Source organism: Scardinius erythrophthalmus (genome assembly GCF_964197995.2).
Source record: "Scardinius erythrophthalmus genome assembly, chromosome: 4".
In the NCBI taxonomy this organism is placed as follows: Eukaryota; Metazoa; Chordata; class Actinopteri; order Cypriniformes; family Leuciscidae; genus Scardinius; species Scardinius erythrophthalmus.
The window spans coordinates 49,802,347-49,829,922 of record NC_138224.1 but is presented as its reverse complement, the minus strand read 5'-3'; the positions used below and the strand labels follow the sequence as shown (position 1 = coordinate 49,829,922).

Sequence of the window (27,576 nt, the reverse complement as noted above, 5' to 3'; positions counted from 1 at the left end):
TGTCTGGGATCCCGTGTCGTGCAAAATGGGCCTTTAACTTGTGTATCACTGTACTTGACCTGGTGTCTGTGAGACAGTCTACTTCCCAGAAGTTTGAAAAGTAATCCACTGTGATGAGATATGCTCTGTTGTTAAATGAAAACAAATCTGTTCCCACTTTTGACCATGGTCTCATAGGAATGTCATGTGGGCACATTGTCTCTTTCTGCTGCCGTGCATCCACTGCTCTGCAGACTGCACAGTTTCCTATGTATGCTCTTATGGCGGCACTCATCCCAGGCCAGTATACACAGTCTCTTGCTCGGCGTAAGCAGCTTTCTATGCCCAAGTGTGATGCATGAATTCTCTCCATGATTTCTGTTCTTAGCTTTGCTGGTATTACAGCTCTCTCTCCTCTGAAAATCACACCATGTTGCACACTAAGCTCTTCTCTTACTGAAAAAAATGGTCTCACCTCCGCTTTCAACTGAGTTTTCTCTTCCGGCCATCCTTGTACTATCACTTGCTGTAATATCTGAGATGTCCCATCCCTAGCCGTTTCTGTCTGTATCTTCTGTAGACTTCCTTCTGATATGGGCAGGTACTGCAGCATGTTAATCGTCTCAATTTCTGTCTCTACGGATCCTTCTGAAGCACACTCCGGTAAGTACGCTCTGCTGAGGGTGTCTGCTAGGTACATTAGTCGACCTGGAACATAGACAACATTGATATCATATCGTTGAAGCCTCAAAAGCATTCTCTGCAATCTCTTAGGTGCGTCTAGAAGTGGCTTTCTTGTGATAGTTTCAAGGGGTTTGTGGTCCGAATGGACTTCTACATTCCGACCATAGGTGTACTGGTGGAATTTCTCCATCCCAAACAGAATTGCCAGGCATTCTTTCTCTATTTGAGCATACCCCTTTTCTGTGGGTGTAAGTGCTCTGCTGCAAAAAGCAACTGGTTGTCCTGCCTGCAGAAGTGCTGCACCCAGCCCTGTCTCTGAGGAGTCACACTGAAGAACCAGGTCTTCTTCTGGATTATAATTTTTCAAGACGGGTGCAGAGGCAATCATTTGTTTCAATTTATTGAATGCTTCTTCCTGTATATCAGTCCACTCCCACACCACATCTCTGTGTGTCAGTTGTCTTAATGTGTCGCAGCTATCCGACAAGTGTGCACAAAATTTGGACAGATAGTTCACCATACCAAATAATCTCTGCAGCCCCTTCACATCTGACGGCCTGGGCATCTCCACTATGGCTCTCACCTTCTCTGGATCAATCTTTAGACCCTCTGAAGTCAGTCTGTGTCCGATGTATGGCACCTCTTTCTGTTTCAGCCTGAGTTTGTTGAAATTTAGTTTGATGTTTCTGTTTCTACATCGCTCCAGTAGTTGTCTTAGTTTTTCGTTATGATCTTTCTCAGCTGTCTCATCATTATCGCCTTCCCCACAGATGAGGATGTCATCTGCTATTATCCGGATCCCTGGGAGCCCCTCCAACGCCTGAGTCAACCTGTGCTGGAAAACTTCTGGAGCCGGGCTGATCCCCATGGGCATTCTGATCCATCTATACCTGCCAAACGGAGTAGCGAAAGTAGTAAGATAACTTGACTCTTCTGAAAGCCTTACATGCCAGAATCCGTCCTTTACATCACACACTGTGAAAACTCTCGCCTTGGTCAGATCCGGGAGAACATCGTCTATGGTAGGAAGGGGGAAGTGTTGACGCTTAAGTGCTTTGTTTAGTGGTCTTGGGTCAATACAAATTCTTAATTTCCCACTTGGTTTCTTCACCACCACCATGCTGCTAATCCAATCTGTGCTCTTTTCTACCTGAGCTATGATGCCTCTCTCTGCCAGGCTTCCTAGTTCGTCTTTTAGATGTTTCATTAGTGCCACCGGAACTCTGCGCTTTGGAAGCCTCAACGTTTTAACTTCAGGATCCACCTCGAGATTATATTTCCCTTCCAGGCATCCATCTCCCTCAAATACATCAGCATACTCTCGTTGTATGTGTCACAGGTCGGGGTGGAGCGCCAGCGGGCCGCCCACCCCTTCGCTTGCGTGCCGCCCCTGAGGAGCTGACCGTGGACACAAAGGAGACAGACACAGAATTAAAAATAAATGTTCTTTATTAAATAAATAAAAAGTTTTTAAAAGTCTCTTCGGCATTCTCTTCATGCATCTCTTTGCGTTTCTCAGCACCTTCGGACAGAGAGAGGAATGAACATAATTCACAGCTTCCGCGTTCTCTTCTTCAGCGAGCTCTTCGCGTTTCTCAGCACCTTCAGACAGAGAGAGGAATGAACATAATTCACAGCTTCCGCATTCTCTTCTTCAGCGAGCTCTTCGCGTTTCTCAGCACCTTCAGACAGAGAGAGGAATGAACATAATTCACAGCTTCCGCGTTCTCTTCTTCAGCGAGCTCTTCGCGTTTCTCAGCACCTTCAGACAGAGAGAGTAATGAACATAATTCACAGCTTCCGCGTTCTCTTCTTCAGCGAGCTCTTTGCGTATCTCAGCACAGCATTAGCCGGCTGTTCACTGGACTCAGGCAGGGAGAGGAATAGACACGTGTAACTCACAGCATTAGCAGGCTCTTCACTGGACTCAGACAGAGGGAGGAACAGACAGCTGTGATTGCGAGTGAACAGCAGAAACAATTCCCACACTCACATTTCCACCACACACTGTAAGGTTTCACTCGTGCTCATTTCTACAATAAAAACTGCAATTCAACAGACTCAGTGTACCACGGCTTCCGCCCGCAATCCAGCCGAAGTTTTCTCTGGCTCTCCCATCTGTCTCTCTCGTCTGTCTCTCTCTCATCCTCTCTCTCCCGCCGCGACCGCGGCCACGGCCGCTCACGTGCTGCGCGCCTCACCTCTCACTCTCGTCGTGTCCCTCTCTGCTCGTGCCTCTCTCTCCCGCGGCCTCCCGCCGCGACCGCGGCCACGGCCGCTCACGTGCTGCGCGTCTCTCTCTCACAACCCCCGCGGGGAAGAACCACCCTCACTTTCTCTTCCTCTGACTTTTTATACTCTCATGAGCTAGTGTGGCCCCATTCAAACGCTCAGTGCAAATTACCCACACCTGCTGTCAATCCGCCACTAGGTTACCATAGCGACAGGCACTCACCCAGGCTTTGGGACGGTGTTTCGCTTCCCAAATCTCAGCGGGGACATTTCTCTAGCAGGGATAGTCCCGGGCTTATTTGTCACCCCGTGACATATGTCTTTCTTGTCCCACGTTTCGTTTTCTTTGCATCTCTCTGTGGTAACAATATCATCAATTGCCATAATGTTTTCATGCTGTATTCTTACCAGATCCATTGCTTGTACAGCCTTGTTTCCTAGCAGGGGCACTGATGAGCTTTCCTCCACTACAATGAACTCCAGACGATAAAGTTTTCTGTTTCTGGGATTTCTTATTTTTATTCTGCACTTCCCTATGGGTTTCAAAGTGCTCTTGTTATACATGACCAGAATCTGTTCAGTCTTTTCCATTACTGTGTCAGGGTTTAACAGTTGAATGGGTATGACGTTGCAACTGGCTCCGCAGTCTAGTTGAAATTTTACTGGCCTCTCACCTATCAGCATGGTTGCAAACAGTTGTTTTTCATGTTTGTCCTCTTGTGAACTAAGGCTTAGGATTTCTTGATACGGTTCTTCTTCCATTTCTGCAACACTGTGTATTCCTTTTCGCATTTTCTCTTTTGTTTTGCATGTGGATGCAAAATGGTTCAGCTTGCCACATTTCCTGCACTGCTTTCCGTAAGCAGGGCAACTCTGTTTTTTCCACTCATGCTGTTTTCCACAGAATTTGCACTTAGCTGGTTGTGTTTGTTTTGCACTCTGGGCCTGTCTAACTCTCTGAACTGCGTGTACTTCCGATTTCTGACCCTCAATAGTCATCACATTCTCTTTTGACAGTTCTGATGCTTTACATATCCTCACACATTTCTCAAGTGTCAGGTCCGTCTCTCTTAATAGGCGTTCTCTCACGTGCGAGTTCATTATGCCGCATACTATTCTGTCTCTAATCAGAGAATCTCTCGCCGATCCAAAATTGCATGTGTCAGCCAGCACTTTCAAGTCAGTAACATACTTGTCAAACGTTTCGCCTGAGTTCTGATTTCTGGAGAAAAATTTGTATCTTTCCACAGTTTCATTCGGTGCTGGATTGCAATGATTTCTGAACGCGGTTAACAGCCATTCCAGCGTCAGCTCGCCGTCAGCCGGCAACGCCGCGCTCAGCGTCTTACACAGTTCTCTTCCTGTTTCTCCGATTAGATATTGGAAAACTTTTACCTTCGTTTTGTTGTCCGCGTCTGTAAGCGACAAATCCATGTACAGGGAAAACTCCTCTTCCCACGCTTTCCAAGCTTTGGGTATGCACGTGGCATTCCAGTCAAAATTTGCTGGCGGTTTCAATCCGAACGCACCCTCCATGATCGGACCTCGTCTCTCGCAGTTGCTTTCTTGATAGCAAACTTAATATTTCACTTTTATATCGTACTTTACCGCTGCCACCATGTTAAGCTTGATTCTCTCTGTCAATCTCTCTATTTTTATATAAATAAAAGAATCTCACAACCGCATGCTTCTCAGTGCTTTCACTTTACTTCACGTGCTCGCGCATCTCAATGACGTCAAATACACAGGACTCACAGTTCAACCATACATGGTCTGTCACATCCTTCTGACAATATATAACATATTGTAACACACATAGAGCAAAACCTTAGCCTGGTTAAAACCAGACCATTCTCATGCTGCGTTCACACCAAACGTGAATATGCGTCTAAATTCGCGCCTGCCGCGTCTAGTTATACACGTGACCACTTTGTGTGCATTCGCGCGTCAAGAGCGAAATTGACGCGTGTAAAATCAAAAGTTTGAAGCGAAATTTACGCGCGTCAAAGGCGAAATCCGGGGGCGAAATCCGGGGGCCGTATAAAGCCTCGGCCTCGAGTGGTCTCTGCCTGACGAGCCTGCGCTGTACAGCCCGGCGCGAGGTTCACCCTCTCCCACACCTAATCTGTCATTTATTTTTGTTTTGACAATAAATGGAGCCAGCCTCCAAAAGTGAAACCTGTCCTGTGATTTTTTGAAAAGTTTTTATACACTAAATTGTGTTTGTTGTCTTTACATTAGATTAAAGTTTCATATAATCTAGAATAGATATGGAATAAATACCATTCAATACAAATGAGTATCTCTCATATTGAAATCGAGTTTTTTATGTGAAAGATTTGCTTTGTTGTGCATTTTAGTCATATTACAAAATATTGAGGCCAAACATAAAATAACATTATAAACTCTCAGTTCACCACGTGACAGCAGCAAGCAGGCTCCTGATTGGTTAACGCGGCGCGAATTGACGCAGAAGTTCAGATTTTTCAACTTGGGCGGCAGACCCGAATTCGCGTCAAACGCGTGAATGCACAAATAGCACTAATAAAATCATTCGCGCGCAACGCGCTAACGCACCAGACGCTCAATTCGTGCCATTCGTGCGAACTAGACCTCCAGACGCGCGTAAATGCGTCTTACCATTGACTTAACATTGAAATCACTCGCGCCAGACGCATATTCGCGTTTGGTGTGAACGCAGCATTAGTAGTAATTGAGTTATGGTCTGGCAAAGCTCCATAGACAAATCATTTCCAAAGGGGCGTCACCAACGGACGTCGCTCAAATGCCTCTGGGCGCAATTGGATAGACCTAAAACTCCTAAAACCAATCAGAGCGATCGTCATGTGTAAAGCCATATGCTGCGTCCAAATTCGCCTAAGTTACACTACGCCATAAAAGTATGTACTCTTTTTGTGATGAAAATGTATTTACTTTTGAATGTATACTACTTTATCATCTTTATCGGACGGATCTGTCGCGTGCATCCCGTCATGTAAACTGCCCTGTCAATCATCTTGTCACAGTTAAAATCCTCTATTAAATCTAATTTAATTTCCAACCGTTTCGGAGAGAAATGTAGTAGCACGTTCATCTGCCAGTGGGTCTTTTATGGAGACTGTCCTCATGTGTTTGCAATTTGAATATAATAATGCTTTTAAAAGTTGGTGCGCTTCACCAACGGACGTTGGCGTGGACGTCGCTCAAATTCCTCTGGGCGCAATTGACCCTTCGCAGGGAGCTTGATTGACAGGTGATCTGACTTCAATCATACTTCGCCATCCGCCATTTTGTCCGACAAAGCAGTCAGGAGAGTTAGTAGATTAACATAGGAGGATTTGAACTTGAAAAACAGAGTGTACTGACGCCTTTCCATGGTTAAAACAACATTCCTTCTTATTTTTGTTCACGTTTATTTGAGACTATAAATGAACTAGAAGGAAGAGATGATCGGTTCACGAGCAGCTTTAACTGATGCTCTACAGCGATCTGTCACGGCACATTAAAGAGCAACAAAACGGTATTTATTGTTTAAATTTCTTTTAAAAAATGACCAAATTTGAAAGGTGAGACTTTGTTTAATATGTTTAATATCAAACGTAACCGAAAAGTAACCTGGTCTGTCCTGTCTGTCAGCGTGTTGTCAACGCGATGCATTTTTCACTGCGTGAGAACAAGGTGTGGCCTGTGGCGTGAGAACGGCGTTGCTTGTCGGACATAACAACAGTAACTAAGGGGGGCGGGTCTTTGCGAACGGTCAATTGGATAGGCTAGATATGGACTTGAATGAGCTCTTTGCAAGACTAACTTGCAGAGCAAATCTAAATTTGCCGGAAGTTGTCTGGGTTTTCCCAGGCTAGCAAAACCTCTTCTCAAGTCTCCAAAAGTCTAAACACATTTTCTGCTTTACACACATTTTGCAATTCAAAATGGCACTTTTCAAATGCACTGAACATGGTTCTCTGCATAAGACACAACAATCTGACATAAATTCACATGTTTGCCATTTCAAGACACTGCCATTCAAAATGACACTACATGAGCTAATTGGCCATTACATGTGTCACCTGACCAAACACCTCTATGCTTAATTGTTAACACTTCAATCTTTTTCAGTTTACTGTTTTTTTGTGAGCATATTTTTGTTCAGTCCAATGTAAATATCTCTGCTGTGCATATGTTGCAATGACTTGTTTGGTGAAAAATAAAAAAAATAAATGTTTCAACAGCATGTGTGTGTATCTGCAAATATTTCTGTGCATGTTACAGTTTTTCTCAGTTGTTTTGGTGCATTTCTCACATCACTATTTACATTTGCACAACAGTTAGTTCAACCTCCACAGCATTTAGTCATTTGTGCACATCATAGTAGCAGTTTCACATTCCTTCCAACAAATTGCAAATGCTTTTGGACATGCATCAATTGCTTTCATACAACTCTCTGCTGTTTATAACAATATAATTTGCTTATGTCATGTCAGTCAAAATTATCTATACTTGTGAATGCTGAATAGTCATTCCATATAAAACTAATAGTCCTCATTTCATTGCTTGAGTCATTACATACAAAAATGTTGAACTAGTTGTCAAAATCTGTCGAGCAAATTTTACACATTTTTTTAAATCTTTTTTTTTTTCTTGAAAATGTCTCCTAATATTCGCTGTGATGTAGATGAAATTATTTGGTCAGACAGAGAGGAGCGTCTGGATGTGCATGAATGATTACAGTACTATGTATGTTGTATGTTCAGTTCCAATATGTACTGCAATATTGTTTACAGTTGTGCACAGCTCTACCCAAAGGGAGTTTATGTTTGTTGTAAATAATGGTGTATTTGTTCTTTTGCACAATGCTGTGAACAAATTAGAATTGCAAAGAGCATATGCAGTAAAAATGTGAAACATACATATTCAGTGTCTTTTACTCAGTTACCTCACTAAATACAGTAATGTGTAACTTTACTGTATTTTTCAAATGGCTGTGCATATAGTATATAGTGCTGTCTTGAGCATTTTCAGGTAGTGTCACCAAGATCTGACTTTTTTGCATTGGAAAACATTTACAGAGTAAACTGTCATAATGAAAACATGACAAAGCCATTTGACTATCTTGTTCATAACAATGGTGTCAGGACTTTTCATCCTGATGACACTGACACTTTCATTGACACAAATACTTGCTTTTGAGGAATGAGCTCTCCATTTTGAGCAAGTGACACACTTTTGAAGGTTATCAGCTAGGTTTTGCAGTTTGTACTAATTGTTTTGAGAACTGCATTAACTGTGGTGCAAATGTAAATAGTGATGTGAGAAATGCACCAAAGCGACTGAGAAAAACTGTAACAATCTGAAGAATTTTCTACAATTTGAACTATTTTAGTATTATGGCAAAGCATACTAAAGATGAGAGTGCTTTTCATTATGCCCAACAGTGTGTAGTTGGTTAGACAGAAATCTGGTAATATGAATGAAGTGTGTGCCATTTCATGCAAAAGTTTGATTTTGATATTGCTATGTGTAGTTTTGGTTGCAGTGCTTCATTTTTGATCAAGGATATATGAGGTATTTTGCAGTTTGGGTGTGTGGTTTTGTAAATTGTGTTAAGTATTTTGATAAAACCAGCCTAGTTTGCAAAATTGTGTTTTAGCAATTGGAAAAAACTGTAATATGTTCTAATATTTCAGATATTGTTATAGATTTATCTAATGGATGCATTTTTAATTGTTTTCTCTAAGTCTTCTAGTGTTTTCTTCATTTTACTCTGAGGTTGGTTGAGGTCAGAAGGTTCAGTTTTTTGATACAGATGTTCAAAGTAAGATTTCCAAATTGTGCCATTCTAGAGTGACATCTCTAATTTGGGGTTTTCGAGTTTTTTATATAGGTTCCAGAAAGTGTTTTGATCTATTAAATCATCAATTTCTTCAATTTTGGTTTTAAAATATCTTTCTCTTTTGTTCCACAAAAGTCTTTTGTAATTTTGCAGACAGTCTGAGTAAGAAAGCCGTAATGTCTGGCTGGACGGATCTTTGTGCTTTTTGTTGGAAAGTCTCCTGAGTTCTTGTCTGAGACCGGCACATTCATCATCGAACCAGACATCCTTTCTCATTCTCTGTCGATTTGTTTTATGTTTGCTTTGATGTTTAATGTTAGATAGAGTCATCAATGTTTTGAATATGTAATTTAAGTTTTTTGTTGCTGAACTTATTCCATTAACATCTAAACTGAAATCAGTGGACATAAATTCATCCAGCATTTTTAATATAGTAGGGCTGTTCATATTTTCTTTGAATTGTTCTGAGTTGGATTGATTCCATTTGAGTTTATGTTTCAAAGGAATCAGTTTTTCAGATTCAAGTGGAGCAGTTTTAGTTATTTGACATGGGGCTTTCAGATAGAGCACAGTTTGGCAGAGATCAGAAATCGGGAGCTGAGGTCTGACTGTGAAGGCATTAATAAAGCTTTGATCAATATCTGTTATTGAATAATCAACCACACTGGTTCCTAATCTGGAGCAGTAAGTGAATCTACCTAATGTATCTCCACGAGTTTTGCCGTTAATGATGTATAATCCTAAACCTTTTAACATTTGTTTTCCATTAATGTTCACTGAAGTATCGTAGCTGTTTCTTGGTGTGATATTCGATGAGGAATCAAACATGGTGTCATTGAGGATGTGGTCATTATCTCTCTCTCTCTCTCTCTCTCTCTCTCTCTCTCTCTCTCTCTCTCTCTCTCTCTCTCTCACACACACACACACACATAATTTTAACTAATAATTATTTGGATCAGTATTCTAAAGTGAAAAACATGATAACTACCTAATATTGACTGAAGTCATTGTAAGCTTGTAAGGCTTTTGTAAGGTTTTGGATAGTAATGAATCAAGTGTTACTACATCTTTCTAAAGGAACTACTAATTATTTGGATCAGTATTCTAAAGTGAAGATCATGGGAACACACTAGTAATGACTGAAGTGTTACCAAATCCATTGGAAGGAATTGCCATTCAAAATCTTACAAAAATCTCAAAAGCTTACAATGACTTCAGTCAATATTAGGTAGTTATTATGTTCTCTTACGAGAGGTTCTCTCGTATTGCGTAGTTAGCTTACGCTACGGGAAAGCCTTTCTTTCTCGAGATACTGAAGCCAAAAATTATCCTTAATTTTTATAATCTTGTCAACGCAGTGCGGCAGCCTGCAGACCTAGGGCAAGCTAACTAGCGTGCCCATTGGCTGCCCTGCGGCAACTGCAGCAGCCTACCGCTGAGCCCTTGGCGTGACGTCACGACCAATGAGCGCGCTTGGCGCGCTTAATGCGTCACAGCCCGCGAAAAGGGGTGTGGCTTAGCGTATATAAACAGGGCTCGGAGGCTGCTTCTCTGATTTCTGTCTTTTCAGCGAAGCTCTTCGCATCGCTGCTCTCTGAGGAAGCCGCCGTCGAAACAAGCGACCAGCACGCCGAGGATCTCAGCCTGAGGACGCCGGCCGCCTTCGCCGCCTTCAGCTTTCCCTGCCTGCTTCGCTATCCGGCGATCATATCCTTTACTGCTCTGTTTTGTATGTGTTTGTGTGTTCGCCCCGCGACACACTTTTGCATCTAAAAGAGCGCGAGGCGTTGTTGCAAATGCCTCGCTCATCCTGTGGCTCGTGCAGAGCCCCGCTCAGCGATGGAGACCGCCACGTGGTTTGCGCTCTCTGCCTGGGCTTCGACCACGCAGCCCGCGCCCTCTCCTCGGGCGGCTGCGAACAGTGTGAGGACTTGCCGATGTCGACCCTGCGGGCTCGACTCGCCATGTTTGACGATCCTCCACCTTCCCCGGCTGCCTCTTCAGGGCCGCGTAAGAAGAAACGCCGCTCTCAAAGGCCTCCAGAGCCGGTGGTTATAGCTGAGCGCTCGCCGGAGCCCCTCCCGCGAGCCTCGCTTTCTCCTTCTCCCCCGCCCTTCACCGACGCGCAGCGGCCGGCTACTGCCCGCACTGCCGTCGCCTCAGGGGATGAAGCAGATGACGCCGCTGACAGCTGCTCTCTGCTTGCTTCGGACAGCGAGGAGTGGTCGGGCTCTCACCGCTCCGCCTCCTCGACTCCTGAGTCTGGCAGGTCCCGCTCCAGTGTCGACGCGGAGCTTATCCGCCTCCTCACCAAAGCGGTCGACCGACTGGGGTTGGACTGGTCCCCACCCAAGGAGCCCGCGCCTAACCGACTCGACGGGTGTTTTCTGCCTAGCCGCCGCCAAGCGCCAGCCTCTAGGTCAGCACCCTTCCTGCCTGAGCTCCACCAGGAGCTGTCGAAGTCGTGGAACGCGCCCTTCTCCGCTAGACTCCGCTCGTCTGTCTCCTCGGCTCTCTCCCAGGTGGACGGGGCCGCCGAGAAAGGCTATACCGGCATCCCTTCCGTTGAGGAAGCGGTGGCAACGCACCTTTGCCCGCCGTCTGCTAGATGGCGCTCAAAGTCTGCCCTGCCGTCTAAAGCCTGCAGGACCACATCAGCTCTCGCCGGCCGCGCATTCGCCGCCTCCGGCCAAGCTGCTTCTGCCCTGCACTCGATGGCTGTTCTTCAGATCCTGCAAGCCGACCTCCTCCGCGAATTGGACGAGAAGGGCTCGGATCATACAGCCTTAACAGATCTGCGCAGCGCGACGGACCTTTCGCTCCGTGCTACTAAGACCGCTGCACAAGCCATCGGCAGATCTATGGCCGCGCTCACCGTCATCGACAGACACTTATGGTTGACGCTGGCGGATATGAGTGAGTCAGAACGCGCTGTCTTCCTCAACGCCCCGCTCTCGCCCACCGGCCTCTTCGGCCCTGCGGTCAGCGGGATTGTGGACCGCTTCTCTGAAGTGCAGAAGGCGTCGCAGGCTATGAATCTCTTCCTGCCTCGCCGCTCGAGCCCAGCCGCAGGCCGCTCTCAAGCTCAGCCTCCTGCGCGCAGCTCCACACAGCGCTCGTCTCGGCCACCAACCACTTCGCAGCGACGCCAGGGCGGCCGCCCTAGGTCGCGCTCGACCAGCCGTCACAGACCGCCGCCCCCCCGGGGTCCGCGTCCCAAGATAACGCTGAAGTCTGAGCCCGCGAAGTCCTCCTAGCACCCGCAGGGAGGAAGAGATGGCTGAGTCCCGCTGCGGCCGGACCGCCATCAAAACGCCCAGCTCTGTCAGTCCCCTCAGTGCAGGCTACTGCAGCAGCTTACACCGCAGCCAACGAGCCAGTAATACCACTCGCTCGCCTGCACACAAACGCCGTTTTTACGGCGGCCCAAATAAATCTCAGAAAGAGTGTAAATTCGGGCTTTCCGGCTCCGGCCGAAGGTGTTGTAAGTGTAGAAAATGTGCCCACTCCCACGTGCTCACTGCTTCACACAAACACGATCCCCATGGTAACGCGTTCAGAGCGCTCTCTCATAAAGCGGTCACACGCCGCTCGAGTAATAAGTGTAGTAAATGTGCCCACAACTCTGTGCTCACATCTACCTGTAACTCGCTCTGCCACTTGGTTACCCCGGGCAACAGCGGCTCAAGCCGAGGGTGTTATAAGTGTAGAAAATGTGCCCACTCCCATGTGCTCACTGCTTCACACAAACAGGGTCCCCATGGTAACGCGTACAGAGCGCTCTCTCATAAAGCGGTCGCAAGCCGCTCGAGTATTAAATGTAGGAAATGTGCCCACAACCTTGTGCTCACACCTACCCGCTGCTCGCTCTGCCAGCCAGTTACCTTGGGTCACGGATCCTCTAAAGCTCCCAAACACTGGCCGTGTCATAAGTGTAAACCCTGCGCCCGCTCACGAGCACGCGCACTCACTTGTAGACATGATAATCCCCACGCCTCTCTCGCGCCTGGGTTGTTTGACAGCAAATCACGCTCCATCCGATGGGACCGAGCTACTGAACGCTGTACAGTCGGCCAATACTGTTTACCAGCCCCCGTGTTCGAGCACCAGCGGCGCGCGCGCCGCGCCTTTCTCTCTGATACAGGCTCCCCATCCCGCGCAGCGCGGCGATCTGAGCCCAGAGACCATTCGACCCCTAGCTATGCATGCGGAAGCATGGGAAGCGATTCAGGGCGCGTCAGAATGGGTGCTGAAAACTATAAAACACGGCTATTCGCTTCAATTCGCTCGTCGCCCTCCGCGCTATACAGCACAGACGGAGACGAGAGTGAGTTCAGAAGCGGCGCACTTGCTTCAAGCAGAAATAGCGAAGCTGCTGCGCAAAGGGGCTATAGAACAGGTTCATCCTTCTTTGAGCGAGTCGGGCTTTTACAGCCGCTACTTCCTCGTGCCCAAGAAGGACGGAGCGTTCAGACCTATTTTAGATCTGAGACATCTGAACAAAGCCCTCATGAGACGGCCGTTCAAGATGATCACAACCAGAAAAATCCTCGCGCAGATTCGCCCAGGAGACTGGTTTATCTCTCTCGATCTAAAAGACGCATACTTTCAGATCCAGATAACTCCCCGTCACAGGCCATTCTTGAGATTCGCCTTCGAGGGTCGAGTATATCAGTACACAGTCCTGCCGTTCGGCCTGTCTTTGGCACCCCGTACATTTACGAAATGCATGGACACGGCCCTCGCTCCCCTGAGGAAACAGGGAATGCGAATACTGAATTATCTGGACGATTGGCTTATTCTAGCGCAGTCAGAGACGGAACTTGTGTCTCACAGAACAGCGCTTCTCAGCCATCTGGAGGAGCTGGGTCTCTCGGTCAACTGGACCAAGAGCTCGCTATCACCCCGTCAGTCAATTTCCTTTCTTGGAATAGAACTGGACTCGGTGGCTATGACGGCCAGACTGTCGGAGCAGCGCGCGCGCCGCATCCGCCTTCTCGCCGCATCCCTCCAAATAGGCAGCCGGGTTCCGCTGAGGACATTCCAGCGTATCCTGGGGCATATGGCCTCAGCTGCAGCAGTGCTCCAGCTGGGTTTACTGCGCATGCGCCCGCTCCAACGCTGGCTGAAAATGCGCGTGCCCCACCGAGCCTGGGCGGCCGGCGGCTTGCGAGTCAGAGTGAATCAGGGATGCATTTCAGCCCTGCAGCCCTGGCTGGCAGCCGAATGGTATCACACAGGAGTGACTATGGGAGTGATTTCACACCGGAAAGTTGTCTCGACAGACGCTTCCAACCTAGGTTGGGGAGCGCTCTTCGAAGGCAGACCGGTCTATGGCCGCTGGTCAGACCAGGAGAATCTCCTACACATAAACTGTCTAGAGATGCTCGCGGTCGAGAAAGCGCTCAAACACTTCCTCCCATTCCTCCACGGTCACCATGTTCTAGTCCGTACGGACAATACATCGGTAGTGGCCTACGTGAATCACCAGGGCGGTGTCAGATCAAAGATGCTCTGCACCCTGGCGGAACGCCTCCTCGTGTGGGCTCAGCACTCTCTGCGCTCGCTGAGAGCCGCGCATGTGCCTGGCCACCTGAACGAGGGCCCCGACAGACTGTCCAGGGACAACGTTCCCCCTGGGGAGTGGTCTCTACACCCCCAAACAGTCCAGTCACTGTGGCGACGGTTCGGCAGAGCGAAAGTCGACCTTTTTGCGTCAAAAGACAACGCTCACTGCCCAGAGTTCTTCTCGAAGAACGAGGACGCGCTGGCCCAGATCTGGCCCAGCGGCCCGTTGTACGCTTTTCCCCCGGTCTCTCTGCTGCCTCAGGTCATCGAGAGAATCAGGGAAGCGCGCCACTCAGTGCTCCTCATAGCCCCATGCTGGGAGAACCAAGCTTGGTTCCCGGATCTAATACAGCTGGCAGACTCAGCCCCCTGGCCGATACCGGTGAGGAGAGACCTCCTCTCTCAAGCACGCGGATCGATATGGCATCCCCATCCAGAGCGCTGGTCTCTGCATGCGTGGAGCCTCAACGATTACACGCTAATCTGCCAGACGGGGTCATGAACACGATCATACAATCTAGAGCCCCCTCTACGAGGCGGCTCTACATGTCGAAATGGTCAGTGTTTAACACATGGTGCACTGCTAAGGGGCTCGATCCACAGACATGTGGGGTATCGCGAGTACTGTGTTTCCTTCAAGAGCTACTGGACGCGGGCAGGTCCCCCTCCACGCTCAAAGTCTATGTTGCGGCCATTTCAGCGCTCTCGGTTTCTGAGCAGGGCCGCGCATTAGGAAGGAACGAGCTCGTCATCCGCTTCCTTAGGGGAGCCAGGAGGATGAACCCCCCGCGACCCCCCTCGGTTCCTATGTGGGATCTCTCTCTGGTCTTGGAGGCCCTGAGAGCGCATCCCTTCGAACCCTTGGAAACTGTGGATATGAAATACCTCACGCTCAAAACCGTTTTTCTGATAGCACTGTCGTCAGTCAAACGAGTGGGAGACCTTCACGCGTTATCTGTTAACGCCGCGTGCCTCGAGTTCGGACCTAATGACTCCAAAGTCATTCTCAGACCGAGGCATGGGTACGTTCCAAAAATTTTGGGCACTCCCTTCAGAGCACAGGTCATTTCCCTCTCAGCCCTGCCGACGCACGGCAGCGAGGCCGATAGTAATCTCCTCTGCCCGGTCAGGGCGTTGAGAAACTACATTTCACGGTCCGCCGCTTTCAGGCGCTCGGATCAGCTCTTTGTTTCGTTTGGTGGGCGCACCAAGGGTCTCGCCGCCTCGAAACACAGCCTGTCCAGATGGATAGTGGACGCTATTGCTGCTGCTTATGCGTCTAAAGACCTGCAGTGCCCATTGGGCGTTCGAGCTCATTCCACTAGAGGCATGGCCTCGTCGTGGGCATGGTCCAGCGGGATTCCCATTCATGACATTTGTGCAGCGGCAGGCTGGGCCTCCCCCTCCACGTTTGTTAGGTTTTACAACCTGGATGTTCCCGCCTTGCAGGCGAAAGTCTTATCAGTCTAAGTCTCGCGTATGCCAGCCCACTATCTGTGCGCGGGCTACGTTGTGTGATTTAGCTCTACTGGTTGAGCTGCACTATACAGGGAATTGGCAGTTAGGACCGGCCGTGCCGCTCCTAACCCCCTAGTGTGTGCTTATGTACGGCGCTAGCCCTCTTCGGGCTGCCCGGCTCTCCGCTATCACGTTCCCCGGGCTCTCCCTGGGACTCATTCAGTGGATGCTGGGCGCGCACGGCGTTGACAAGGGCGTTCCCGTAGCGTAAGCTAACTACGCAATACGAGAGAACCTCTCGTAAGAGAACGTTTCGGTTACTCACGTAACCTCTGTTCTCTCTAGAAGAGGGAACGAGTATTGCGTAGCCCGCCGTGCTCGCGCCACGAGCTCATTTCGCTTCATGCGACAGAAACCAGAGAAGCAGCCTCCGAGCCCTGTTTATATACGCTAAGCCACACCCCTTTTCGCGGGCTGTGACGCATTAAGCGCGCCATGCGCGCTCATTGGTCGTGACGTCACGCCAAGGGCTCAGCGGTAGGCTGCTGCAGTTGCCGCAGGGCAGCCAATGGGCACGCTAGTTAGCTTGCCCTAGGTCTGCAGGCTGCCGCACTGCGTTGACAAGATTATAAAAATTAAGGATAATTTTTGGCTTCAGTATCTCGAGAAAGAAAGGCTTTCCCGTAGCGTAAGCTAACTACGCAATACTCGTTCCCTCTTCTAGAGAGAACAGAGGTTACGTGAGTAACCGAAACGTTTTTCACTTTAGATACTGATCCAAATAATTAGTAGTTCCTTTAGAATGATGTAGTAATACTTGAGTCATTACTAGTGGGTTACCATTACCTTTTATTATAAATTATGCGTTATTCATGTTAATTATGAACCTGTAGATAGTAGTTCTCTGGGAGGTATGAAAAAAATAGTAGTTATTGATTAGCTAATAATGAACTACTACATTCATCTGAGCGCTATCAGAGTTTCTTGTTAGTTAATAGTAGTTACTAGAATGTTAATAATACATTACTCGTTTGTTCCTGTTTAATTATTCATTAATGAAGGAACAGTATTCTAAAGTGTTACCGGCTATTGTTATCTTTCTGAAGGAGTTAACTGTGGTGGATCATTTAGTTGAGTGTGGTGTATCAGTGAGAGATACTCTCATTCCTGTACTACCGCTGTCCAACCTTTCAAAAAAGGTTTTTCTTTCAAATGTCCCGCCGTTTATTCCCAACGATATGCTTGAACGCATTCTTGCGCGTTACAGCGAAATCGTCGGTTTAATGAAGATGATTCCTCTGGGTATAAAAAATGATTCTAGAGATGGTTTGGAACATGATGGACGCTCTCTTTATGATTCTGACAGTGAATACTCAGATAGTTGTGGAGACAGTATTGATGCAACCTCTCAAGGAAGTTCCACTTCTAAAACAAATGTATCCTACTATACGGTTGAACAGTTGAATCATTTTCTTGATTCTACAAAAAATCAACGGAGACCAAAAATTGTAATGTTTTTTCCAAGTCTGAGGCTTTTCAATGAATCATGTGCCATTGCCATGAGAAAAGCTACTTTAGAGGAACTTGATCACAAACGGAAATAGTCGCTGAACGCCATCGTGTACACATAAATCTCTGACCCATCATCTTCTTCCTCGTCGAATTTCTGTCACTCTATATACGTCATCTGGTATAATTGAAACAATTGGCTATGAGCTACGTACAGGCGCATTTGATAGACATTTGTAGCGCCCAATAAACGGCTCTGGGCATTCGTAAACCGCGCCTCAAATACGAGAAAATGAACATGTGGTTCACAGACCACGTCTCAATGAGATGAGGTCTGACGTTAGCCAGGCTAGATTTTAACTGTACTTTAGATCAAGCTGTGAATAGGAATCATGAGGAACCTCATGCTTGTTCGGCTGAAGCACTTAGGTCTTTAATTAATTATCATAGTTTTACTGATTTATGGAGAGACAGTTTTCCAGGGATTAGGCAGTATACCTGGCTCAAACAGAATTCTAATGAAATAAATATCAGCAGCAAGACTTGATCGGTTTTATGTGAAAATATAATATAATAAATTTTAATGTTTAAAAATACGCAATAACTGTGCTTTCTGAGACACACTGCTTATGAACAATCATAAATGAAATAATGCTCAGTAGTTGTGAATTCTATTCTTAAGGAAGTTTAGTGTGTAGCCATGTTGTTCAGAAATGCTTTAGGTATTTGTAACTTTATTCTTCTGTGTAATTGTATCTATTTTCTCTTTCCTTTGTATACATTTGCTCATTTTCTCTTTCCTCACAGAGCCACAAAAAAGAGACACCAGAGAAACAGTTAGAAGGTGCAACCATCATTTCTTCATTATAGAGGTCTTAAATGATTTAGACATGTTGGATGTATTTATGAATTCAGAGAAATATCATGTAGCTTTTCAGTTGCAAAACTATTTTTGATAAAGTTGTGGGGCACAGCTGCATGTGAATGTTTGTTTGTTTGTTTGTTTGTTTGTTTGTGTGTGTGTGTGTGTGTGTGTGTGTGTGTGTGTGTGTGTGTGTGTGTGTGTGTGTCTAGACCTGCCTGGAACTACTTTAGCTGTGCATTTCCTGGAAAATAATTGCACACCTAATAAAGTTTGTGTATGGTTCAGATATTTTTGACCTGAGCAAAATGTGTCCCATGAGCAAAACACCTTATAAATTATATTTATTTATATTTTTGAAAATTTAAAGAACGGAGAAAGTTTTCTGTGAGGGTAGTGTTTAGGTATACAGGTAGAATATACAGTTACAGTACAAAATCATTATGTCTATGGAACCCCCACGGCTGTGACTGTCACGCCATTTTAGCTAAAAACACACAGCTCTGTCACTCTGAGAAACACTCAAGAGAATTTATATTATGGTACATGTAGTCTTTAAATAAATGCACGAAAATATAAAAAATCATTAAGCTGTCATGTATGTGTATTCAAAGTCATCGGGTGTTCTAATAATGTGTTCTAAGTTTAAATGTTAGAAAAATAAATCTGATCTTCAAAAGGTGTCAGAATTGAGGTGTCATTTTTGGGGGCCTATTTCTTTCACGCGTTCTCCAAGAACAACAGGATGGGGGACAATTTAACTTATAACAATCAATGGATAAGAGTAGTAATGGATATATCCTGCCATGATGGAAACAATCTTCATTTTCAATTTAGCAAACGGAGAGCAAACATCTCTTCTGCTCTGTTATTTTGTTCTGTTATTTTAACCAGAGACACAGAGACCGCCTAATTTCACCGATGGTAAGTTCACTTCAACACATGTTTAAAACTACCTTTAAAATACTTGATAATTTAACGTCTTATTTCAAATAATATGAGCTATTATTCACTATTTTATGTTTTATTTATCTGTACAAGTCAGTATATTATTGTGTACCAGTATTAGATTAAAATGCTTATACTTGATAATTGTATTCTTATCTCATATATATTTTATATGTTTTTATTTAATTTAACAATAGCCTAATGGATTTATTTCTTAAACTCATTGAGGAAAAGGACATCGTCAAACAGAGTCTTCAACATGGTGTTTAAAAGATTAAAACTAACTTTAAAAATATTTATACTTAAATAAATGTTGTCTTATTTCATATATTTTATATGGTTTATTTATCAGCAATGCTTTTATTTTTTAAAAGCTAATTTGTAACATTTCTTCTGCTCACAAAAATTCAAAGAGCTGCGGAGTTCACTTTGAAAGCTTAAACCTATATATAAATATATTTTACATGTTTTGATTTATTACCAACAATGAGTTTTATTTCTTAAACTCAATCCCCCATTTTTATTCTCTCCCCAGACATTATGGCTGCAACACCATCTGAAAACCAAATCCATGACAGATCTCTTCATGTTCATAATTTCATTATCCAGCTATAATAAAAACACCCCTGAAAAACATTCACCTCCTTGCCACACAAGCAGATTGCAGTCATAAACACCATAAACACACCAGAAACATACATGGTCAAAGGTCACATATCACCTGGTGTCATAAAACCCCCATATATGGACATATCCTGTCATACAGCCCCCATATATGGACATATCCTGTCATAAAACTCCCATATATGGACATATCATGTCATAAAACCCCCATATATGGACATATCCTATCATAAAACCCATATATATATATATGGACATATCCTGTCATAAAACTCCCATATATGGACATATCCTGTCATATATATATATATATATATATTTATATATTTATTTATCCTTTATTTTACCAGGATAGTCCCATTGAGATATAAAATCTCTTCTTCCAGGGAGTCCTGGCCAAAATGGCAGCACAGAAAATTTCACATAAACAACATACAAACATAAAACTTAGAGTCTTTCATAAAATGTTGTCCAGCACTCAAAATAACAACACAAGCGGACTTTTCCTTCCACAGACGCACGTCGGTTTACTAAGAAATACACTTGCGCTCCCGGGGGCAGTTCAGCGCAAAGAGGAGGCGTGTTCCGGCGCAAACGTTCCCTCATGCTATTTTGCAGGTTTAGAAAACAATTCCGCCACTGACCGAAAAAAAATAGTTTAAAGTCAGTGGCGCGTTGCGCATGTTATTATATGCTATTTTAAGGGCGCATGCTTGGCCATAATCAATGTAGCGAGTGCACAACGCGCATACACTTTGATTCTCTCATCTACACAGAAGCAGCAGTTTTAATTTTTGCAAATCATACATTATTACGATAGATAGATAGATAGATAGATAGATAGATAGATAGATAATTATAAAAGCATACATCTAGCTTACACATTTACCCAAATTATCATACGCCTGTTTAACCGAAGTTAATTTGGGTGTGTTTCTCCATCCCCAACGTCACTTCTCTGTGTTTTACGGTCTCCTCGGCCGTGAACGCTCCTGGCCGCGCCTGGCAAATGTGCCGTTATAATAGCAATCCGCTGTTATAATAGCAATCCGCTTTGAAACAAGCGTGCCTGCTCTTAAAGGGAATGTGAGATGTCACTCTGATTGGTTTATTTCACGTTACGCCCAAACCACACCTATGAATAATGAAGCTACTTCAGACTAACCCATTTTAGATTTGCGTCGGGCGCAAGAGTCATTTATCAACAAGAACTCACAAAGACAGGGCTGAAACACAGGGCTTAAATACAGGGAGGAGACGACCCTTCAGGAGGCCAGGGAGGAGACGACCATCCATCGGGCGGCCAGTGCGGAGACGACCGTCCATCGGGCGGCCATGGCTGTGCTGGGAACTGTATCGGCGATGAGGGCTCTGGGCCGGACGGGACCAGCTGCGAAGAGGGCTCTGCAGGACCAGCGGCGAAGAGGGCCTTGAGCTGGGCAGGACCGGCGGCGAAGAGGGCCTTGAGCTGGGCAGGACCAGCGGCGAAGAGGGCCTTGAGCTGGGCGGGACCAGCGGCGAAGAGGTCTCTGAGCTGGACGGGACCAGCGGCGAAGAGGGCTCCGAGCTGGACGGAACCAGCGGCGAAGAGGGCTTTGAACTGGACGGAACCAGCGGCGAAGAGGGCTTTGAGCTGGACGGAACCAGCGGTGAAGGCTCTGTGCTGGACGGGACCAGCGGTGAAGAGGGAGTTGATTCGACTGTGCAGACGATTGGCTCTGGTTCTGGCGGGCAGGCGACTGGCTCTGGTTCTGGCGGGCAGGCGACTGGCTCTGGTTCTGGCAGTCAGGCGACTGGCTCTGGCTCTGGCGGGCAGGCGACTGGATCTGGCCCTGGCGGGCAGGCGACTGGCTCTGGCGGGCAGGCGACTGGCTCTGGCTCTGCTGGACTGGCGTGGAGCACTGGATCGGGAGACGTGACGTGAAGCTCAGGCTCTGGATCGGCGGACGTGACGTGAACAGTCTCTGGATCGGCGGACGTGACGTGAACAGTCTCTGGCTCGGCAGGACTGACGTGAAGCTCTGGCTCGGCAGAACTGACGTGAAGCTCTGGCTCGGCAGGACTGACGTGAAGCTCTGGCTCGGCAGGACTGATGTGAAGCGTCTCTGGATCGGCAGGACTGACGTTAAGCATCTCTGGATCGGCAGATGTGACAGGAACGGTCTTCCTGGCAGCACGTGCAGACATTAACGGAGGATCGGCCACGCTGGAGATCGGTCCTGTGCGGCCATAGACCGATCTGGTGGCTGGCTTGAGCGCTGTCTGAGGGGACACTGCGGGTTCAGGGAGCTTCTTCCCCTCCTCGCCCACAGTAAACAAGGAACCGCTCCACAACAGGGCCAGCTGGACGGAACCTCTCTATAGACCCGTGCGGATCAGGTTCGGGCATCAGAGACCGGAGTGGTTCCGATAATCCCCCGCGGAAGAAGATCATCAAGCACTGGATGCTCATTTGTGCAAGATGTGCCAGCTCGAGGAATTCTGCGACATAATCCTCGATGGCGCGATTCTCTTGGCGAAGACGGATGATCTGGACATCAGGACTCCAGGTAGGCATGGCTGCTGGATCTAGGTTTGGTGAGTTCTTCTGTTACGTTCAGGTGTGTGTTGGTTGAGGCACAGATGAAGCAAGATCCAGTTGCAGCACACTTTATTAATTAGATTGTAAACTTGAACAAACTAGGACAAGAACACAGGAACAGAACAACCGAACAACAGCGTAACTGTAGACACAAAAACAGTCTAACAAGAACTTACAAAGACAGGCTGAAACACAGGGCTTAAATACAGGGGTAAACGAGCTAGACAGGATAACAAGGGGGCGTGGTTCATGGGAAACACCTGGGATGACTAATAGACAGACACAGGAACCACTAAACATGACAGGACACAAAACCACATCATGACAGATTTACTGTGTTTTCAATTCATACCAATAGCCTTAGGGCGCTATATGCACAGTAATAATCCATATATGGAACATGAAGAAGAGCCATGATCATGTGACATTCCAGGAAGCCTCGAACACACACAGAGCTAACAGAGATCACTGTAACATGCAGATATAGATGTTTTGAAGACAATAAACATGATTGCAATGATATTTGATCTGCCTGTGTTCTTCGAGACATGCCAGGTATTTTCATTATAATAGATTATATTTATAATGTAATGCTAATCTATATAGACTTTATCATCGTGCAGAATACTATAAAATAATATATTTTCTGTCTGATTTTTTTTTATCTGAAGCCAAATTAGATCACAGAAGATTATTTAAAACACTCGACTTGCGTTATAAAGTTTGGAGCACAAACATGGTTTTAATCTCATATATTGTCGTGTATTGATGGTGTGCTAAGCTAACATGCTAGCTAGCCCTGGGTGCACCTGCCACCTAACTGTTATTCTTTTATGATTTTTTTCTAAATAGTGAACTGAAATGTTACTGAAATGTTTCTTTATTCAAGAAGGGCATTTGAGAAAAAAATTAAGAACTTTGATAAAAGAAATTAGGGATTGAAACCCTATGAATAGCCTGTGAATAGCCAGTCGTTAGTAACTATAATGCAGACAAAATAAATGCATATTTAGAGCCATAACCAGGCTGGAGAGGTGTGAATGTGTGCATGGGGGAGACTGACACTGAAAGGGGCTCGTTTGCACCACAAAACAATAGAGACAAAAGACTGAATGGATGCTTAGAAGATGACTAAACATCAGTAGCATTTTAGAGTCTAATCAAAATAAAGTCATATGACATGATTTTGAAAAACATTTAACTAAATACAGAGTTTTAGATGTACCATCTTCAGATTTTAAATATAAAATGTTTGGACGTGGCTTTAGCTGTAGTGCATTTCTAGATTGCTACAGTGCCAACTTCAATTTTATTTTCATGAGGATAAAATACATTTCATAAAAATACATTTCTAATAACTTTACAAAACTTTGAAGCCATTTATAAAAAAAAAAATCATTATGACAATAATTAATTCTACATTTACAATAAACTGCCAGGTGTCAGTTTTCAAATGAGATCATACTTGTGCTTTTAGTGCAAAGGGTTCATGAACTGTATCTGTTTCAGTTTGGGTATGTCATTTCTGGGAATTTTTCTAAAAGTGGGGTTGCAGGTTAACAGGTTAATCAACTCTTTATGCTCTACATACTTGAGTTTTTCCAGTCTGTAGTTTGGATCCTCCAGTTTATCAGTGAGCAGCTTGACTCCTGAATCCCCTGGGTGATTGTAGCTCAGATCCAGCTCTCTCAGGTGTGAGGGGTTTGAACTCAGAGCTGAAGACACATAACCACAGCTTTCCTCTGTCACCATACAGCCAGACAATCTACAAAGACATACAGCAACAGTGCACATGACATTAGTTTGGCAATCAGACGTTACTATCACACACTGATCTTGGCTGTGTTTCCCAAAAGAATCTAAGAATAATTTTTTTTCAAAATTACATTGTTTTGAATTGAAAATATATGGTTTACATTTAGACAAGAAACATTAACAGTCATACAAATAACAGTGAATGTGTGCATATTTCAAAATAAATCATTATTTGCAAGTATATAAAATGCATTAATTTACAATGAATTCTAAAACAAATCTTAATTTCCCTTTAATATCTTTAAATCTTTTTATGAAAAATATATGAAGCTCATAACATCTCTCAGCCAGTCATCAAAAGATGGAGGGAGATTTTGTTTCCAGAGCAGAAGAATGCGCTGTCTAGCTAATAATGTTGAGAAGACAAAAGCCTTTGCAGCATTTCCAGACAAGCCAGTGACATTTGGAGAAAGTGCAACCAAGGGGGCTCAATCTGTCTCTTTGTAACTAAAGACAAATTTACATTATAGTTGCTAATAAATTCTTAATTTCTCTTAAATATCTTTTTTTATATCTTTTTAAATATCTTTCTAATAATATTTTATTTTTTTAAATCTGTTTATTGAACTTTTACAATAATACAAGGATACAGATACAGGAGAATAGTGAAAAATATTGTTATTGTCCAAGTTAAGAATGGGCATAACCAAAACATATGTAATAAATCAGCAGGGGCCTGATAGCAACGATCACAGAGAGGATCAACACCAGGCTTAATTTTTGCCAACCTCACTTTTGTCCAGTTAATTCAATGAATACATTTTAATTGGATAAGACTGTGACGAGCACAAATAGAAGAGGTATGAACATGGGACAGGATCTGGTTCCAAGTCTCATCATAATATGTGAGGCATAGATCCGACTCCCACTGTTGTCTAATAAAAGAGAGAGAGGAAGTGGAGATGGAGGAAATTAGCCTGTATATTGTAGACCAGTGGTTCCCAAACCTGTCCTGAAGGCCCCCCAACACTGCACGTTTTCTTTGTCTCCCTACTCAAACACACCTGATTCAACTCATCAGCTCATTATCACATGGGTTAATTGAGCTGATGAGTTGAATCAGGTGTGTTTGATTAGGGAGACAAAGAAAACGTGCAGTGTTGGGGGGCCTTCAGGACAGGTTTGGGAACCACTGTTGTAGACAATGCACCCCTTTTATCTAAGGCTACTTTAAGAATCTGATCAAGGTAAAATCTAGGTAAAACATTCATGTTCACCGAATTCACGCGTAAAATCAAAGAACTTGTTGCCAAAACCGAATTTCTGTAGCAGACAGAAAAGGTAATCCCATTCCACCCGATCAAAGCCTTTCTCTGCGTCCAGAAGAGCCTTTGATGGGTGAGAATTAGAGGAATAAATGATATTCAATGCCCTTCTTATATTATGAGACCGTAGTCTGTTTTGAATAAAACCAGTTTGGTCATTGTGTATGATTGCCAAAAAAACTTTTCAAGACGCTTTGCAAGCATTTTAAAAGCAGTATCTTTACATCTACATTCAAAAGACTGACTGGCCTGTACAAACCACATTTGTGTGGGTCTTTGTCTTTTTTCAAAATCAAAGAAATACAAGACTGAGGAAGGGTTGGAGGCAGGCAGCCATTATTAATGGAATCTAATAACATGTTTAGGAGAGGTGTTTTAAGTGTTTGAGAAAACATCTTTCTGCACAGGGAACCCAAGGGGTCTTGCCATTCTGCATACTCTGGATTGCTAGCACTATCTTCTCTGTGGAAAACGGTAATTCTAGCTCTTCTCTCATTGTATCCATTATTGTAGGTATGGGCAAAGGTTTTTACATTTTTTTAGCTGACTTTCCTTTAACTGAAGCACAAGAAGTTTACTTGGCTTGTCACCATACTCAAAAAAATGCATCTTTAGTCTTCAGCAATAACTTTTCAGCCTGATTAGTTGATAATATTAAAATCAGATTGAAATTTGAGTCTTTTTTTGTCAATTTCAGGATCTAGAGAAGCTGCATAAGCTGAATCGAGCCAAATAAGTATTTCAGCGAGGAATTCAGACCTTAGAGACGTGATTTCCTCACGAATTGTTGTGGTAAGCATCTCTTTTAACCCTCTGAGGTCGGCAATCACGCCGGCGTGATCTGCTCGCTTTTTTCCTTATCAGTTGAATTGAGACCCGAAATACTCTTTTGACTTTGATTTTACAAACAAATTTCATACATCAATCGATTCTGTTAAATGTGTATTATTTTTGTGTATACTCACAATAAAAACAAAGTGTTGTGCTTTTTGCCAAATAAATAAAAATAAACACGAAGCGAGTTCTGCCTTCTCTCTGTCAGTGTAGTCCATTCTGAAACACGTCCGAAAATGAACAATAACTCAGCGAATACTCAGTCAATCAGGCATACAGACACACAGGCATGAAGCTTGAATTCTCTTCTTTTAAATGAATTAATTTATATAAAAAACAAATATTCTCATAAAAGAGAGCGATTCCAGTCGAGCTCATTACAGCTGATTCAAATGTAATGTGACACGCCCACGGAGAGCGCGCGCTATTCAAACGCAAATGACTGAGGCAATCCACGCAAACCTGTGAACGCCCCCATATCAGCTCGAGAAAACACAAGTTTATTCAGATCATTACTTGTTTACACCGTCTCGCAGCGCTGTGAGGAATAATAATAACGGAAAATGTCCCTCAGAAGTGCGGGTATTTCGAGGAGCAAGGATCAGACTGAGCTGAGGAATACAGTAGTAAGTTTTTTTTCCTTCTCACGTGAATCGGGTTTCTGTTTATGAATGAATGAACGGCAGATATGCGCTGTTTACCACAGCTCGCAAAAAAACAGTTTAAATTTAAATCGCGTTTGTGAATGAATGATGATGTTTTAGCAAACTGTATTGCTATACTGAGATGAGTAAAAATCGACTGAAATATGTTGAAATAAAATGTAGGCTATTTGTATAAGCAACGTATTAAACTGCAAATTAACATTTATATGCCCTAATATTTCATAAAAACAATGTTACAGTCAGGCGAAATATGAAAGACAACATTTTGTTGACTAGATTTGGGTACAGTTTTTACTGTAGAATATACTGTAAGATTACACTTGAATTGTTGTTGTAATTGTAACCTTTTTAATAAAAAAATATATTTACAAGGTAGATGTAAACAAACTATTAAAAGGTAAATATAATTTTTTTCTTTAAATAATTTGTACTGTGTTTTATTAGTAACAAATTTGGGGAGAGAATAAATATTCCAAAACTGAAAATACAGTATGAGAATTAACTGCACAATTACTAGACATGTTAACCTTGGATATTATACAATTTGCAAGCACAATTTGTGGAAAAATAAATAAATAAATAAATTATATATAAAAAATATAAATAAAATTGATATTTGTGTATAAATATATATATATATATATATATATATATATATATATATATATATATATATATATATATATATATATATGTGTGTGTGTGTCAGAGTTTCCGCTAGA

General features: G+C 44.3%; 1 protein-coding gene across 1 annotated transcript in view; it reads right to left on the bottom strand.

The window, feature by feature from the left end:
* Window positions 1-27,576, bottom strand: part of LOC308690176 (NLR family CARD domain-containing protein 3-like) — a 47,024-nt gene that overhangs the window by 7,614 nt on the left and 11,834 nt on the right. The window contains exon 6 of the mRNA XM_081364504.1: window positions 23,867-24,040. Within this exon, the coding sequence (XP_081220630.1) occupies window positions 23,867-24,040 (174 nt within the window). The remainder of the gene's footprint in view (window positions 1-23,866; window positions 24,041-27,576) is intronic.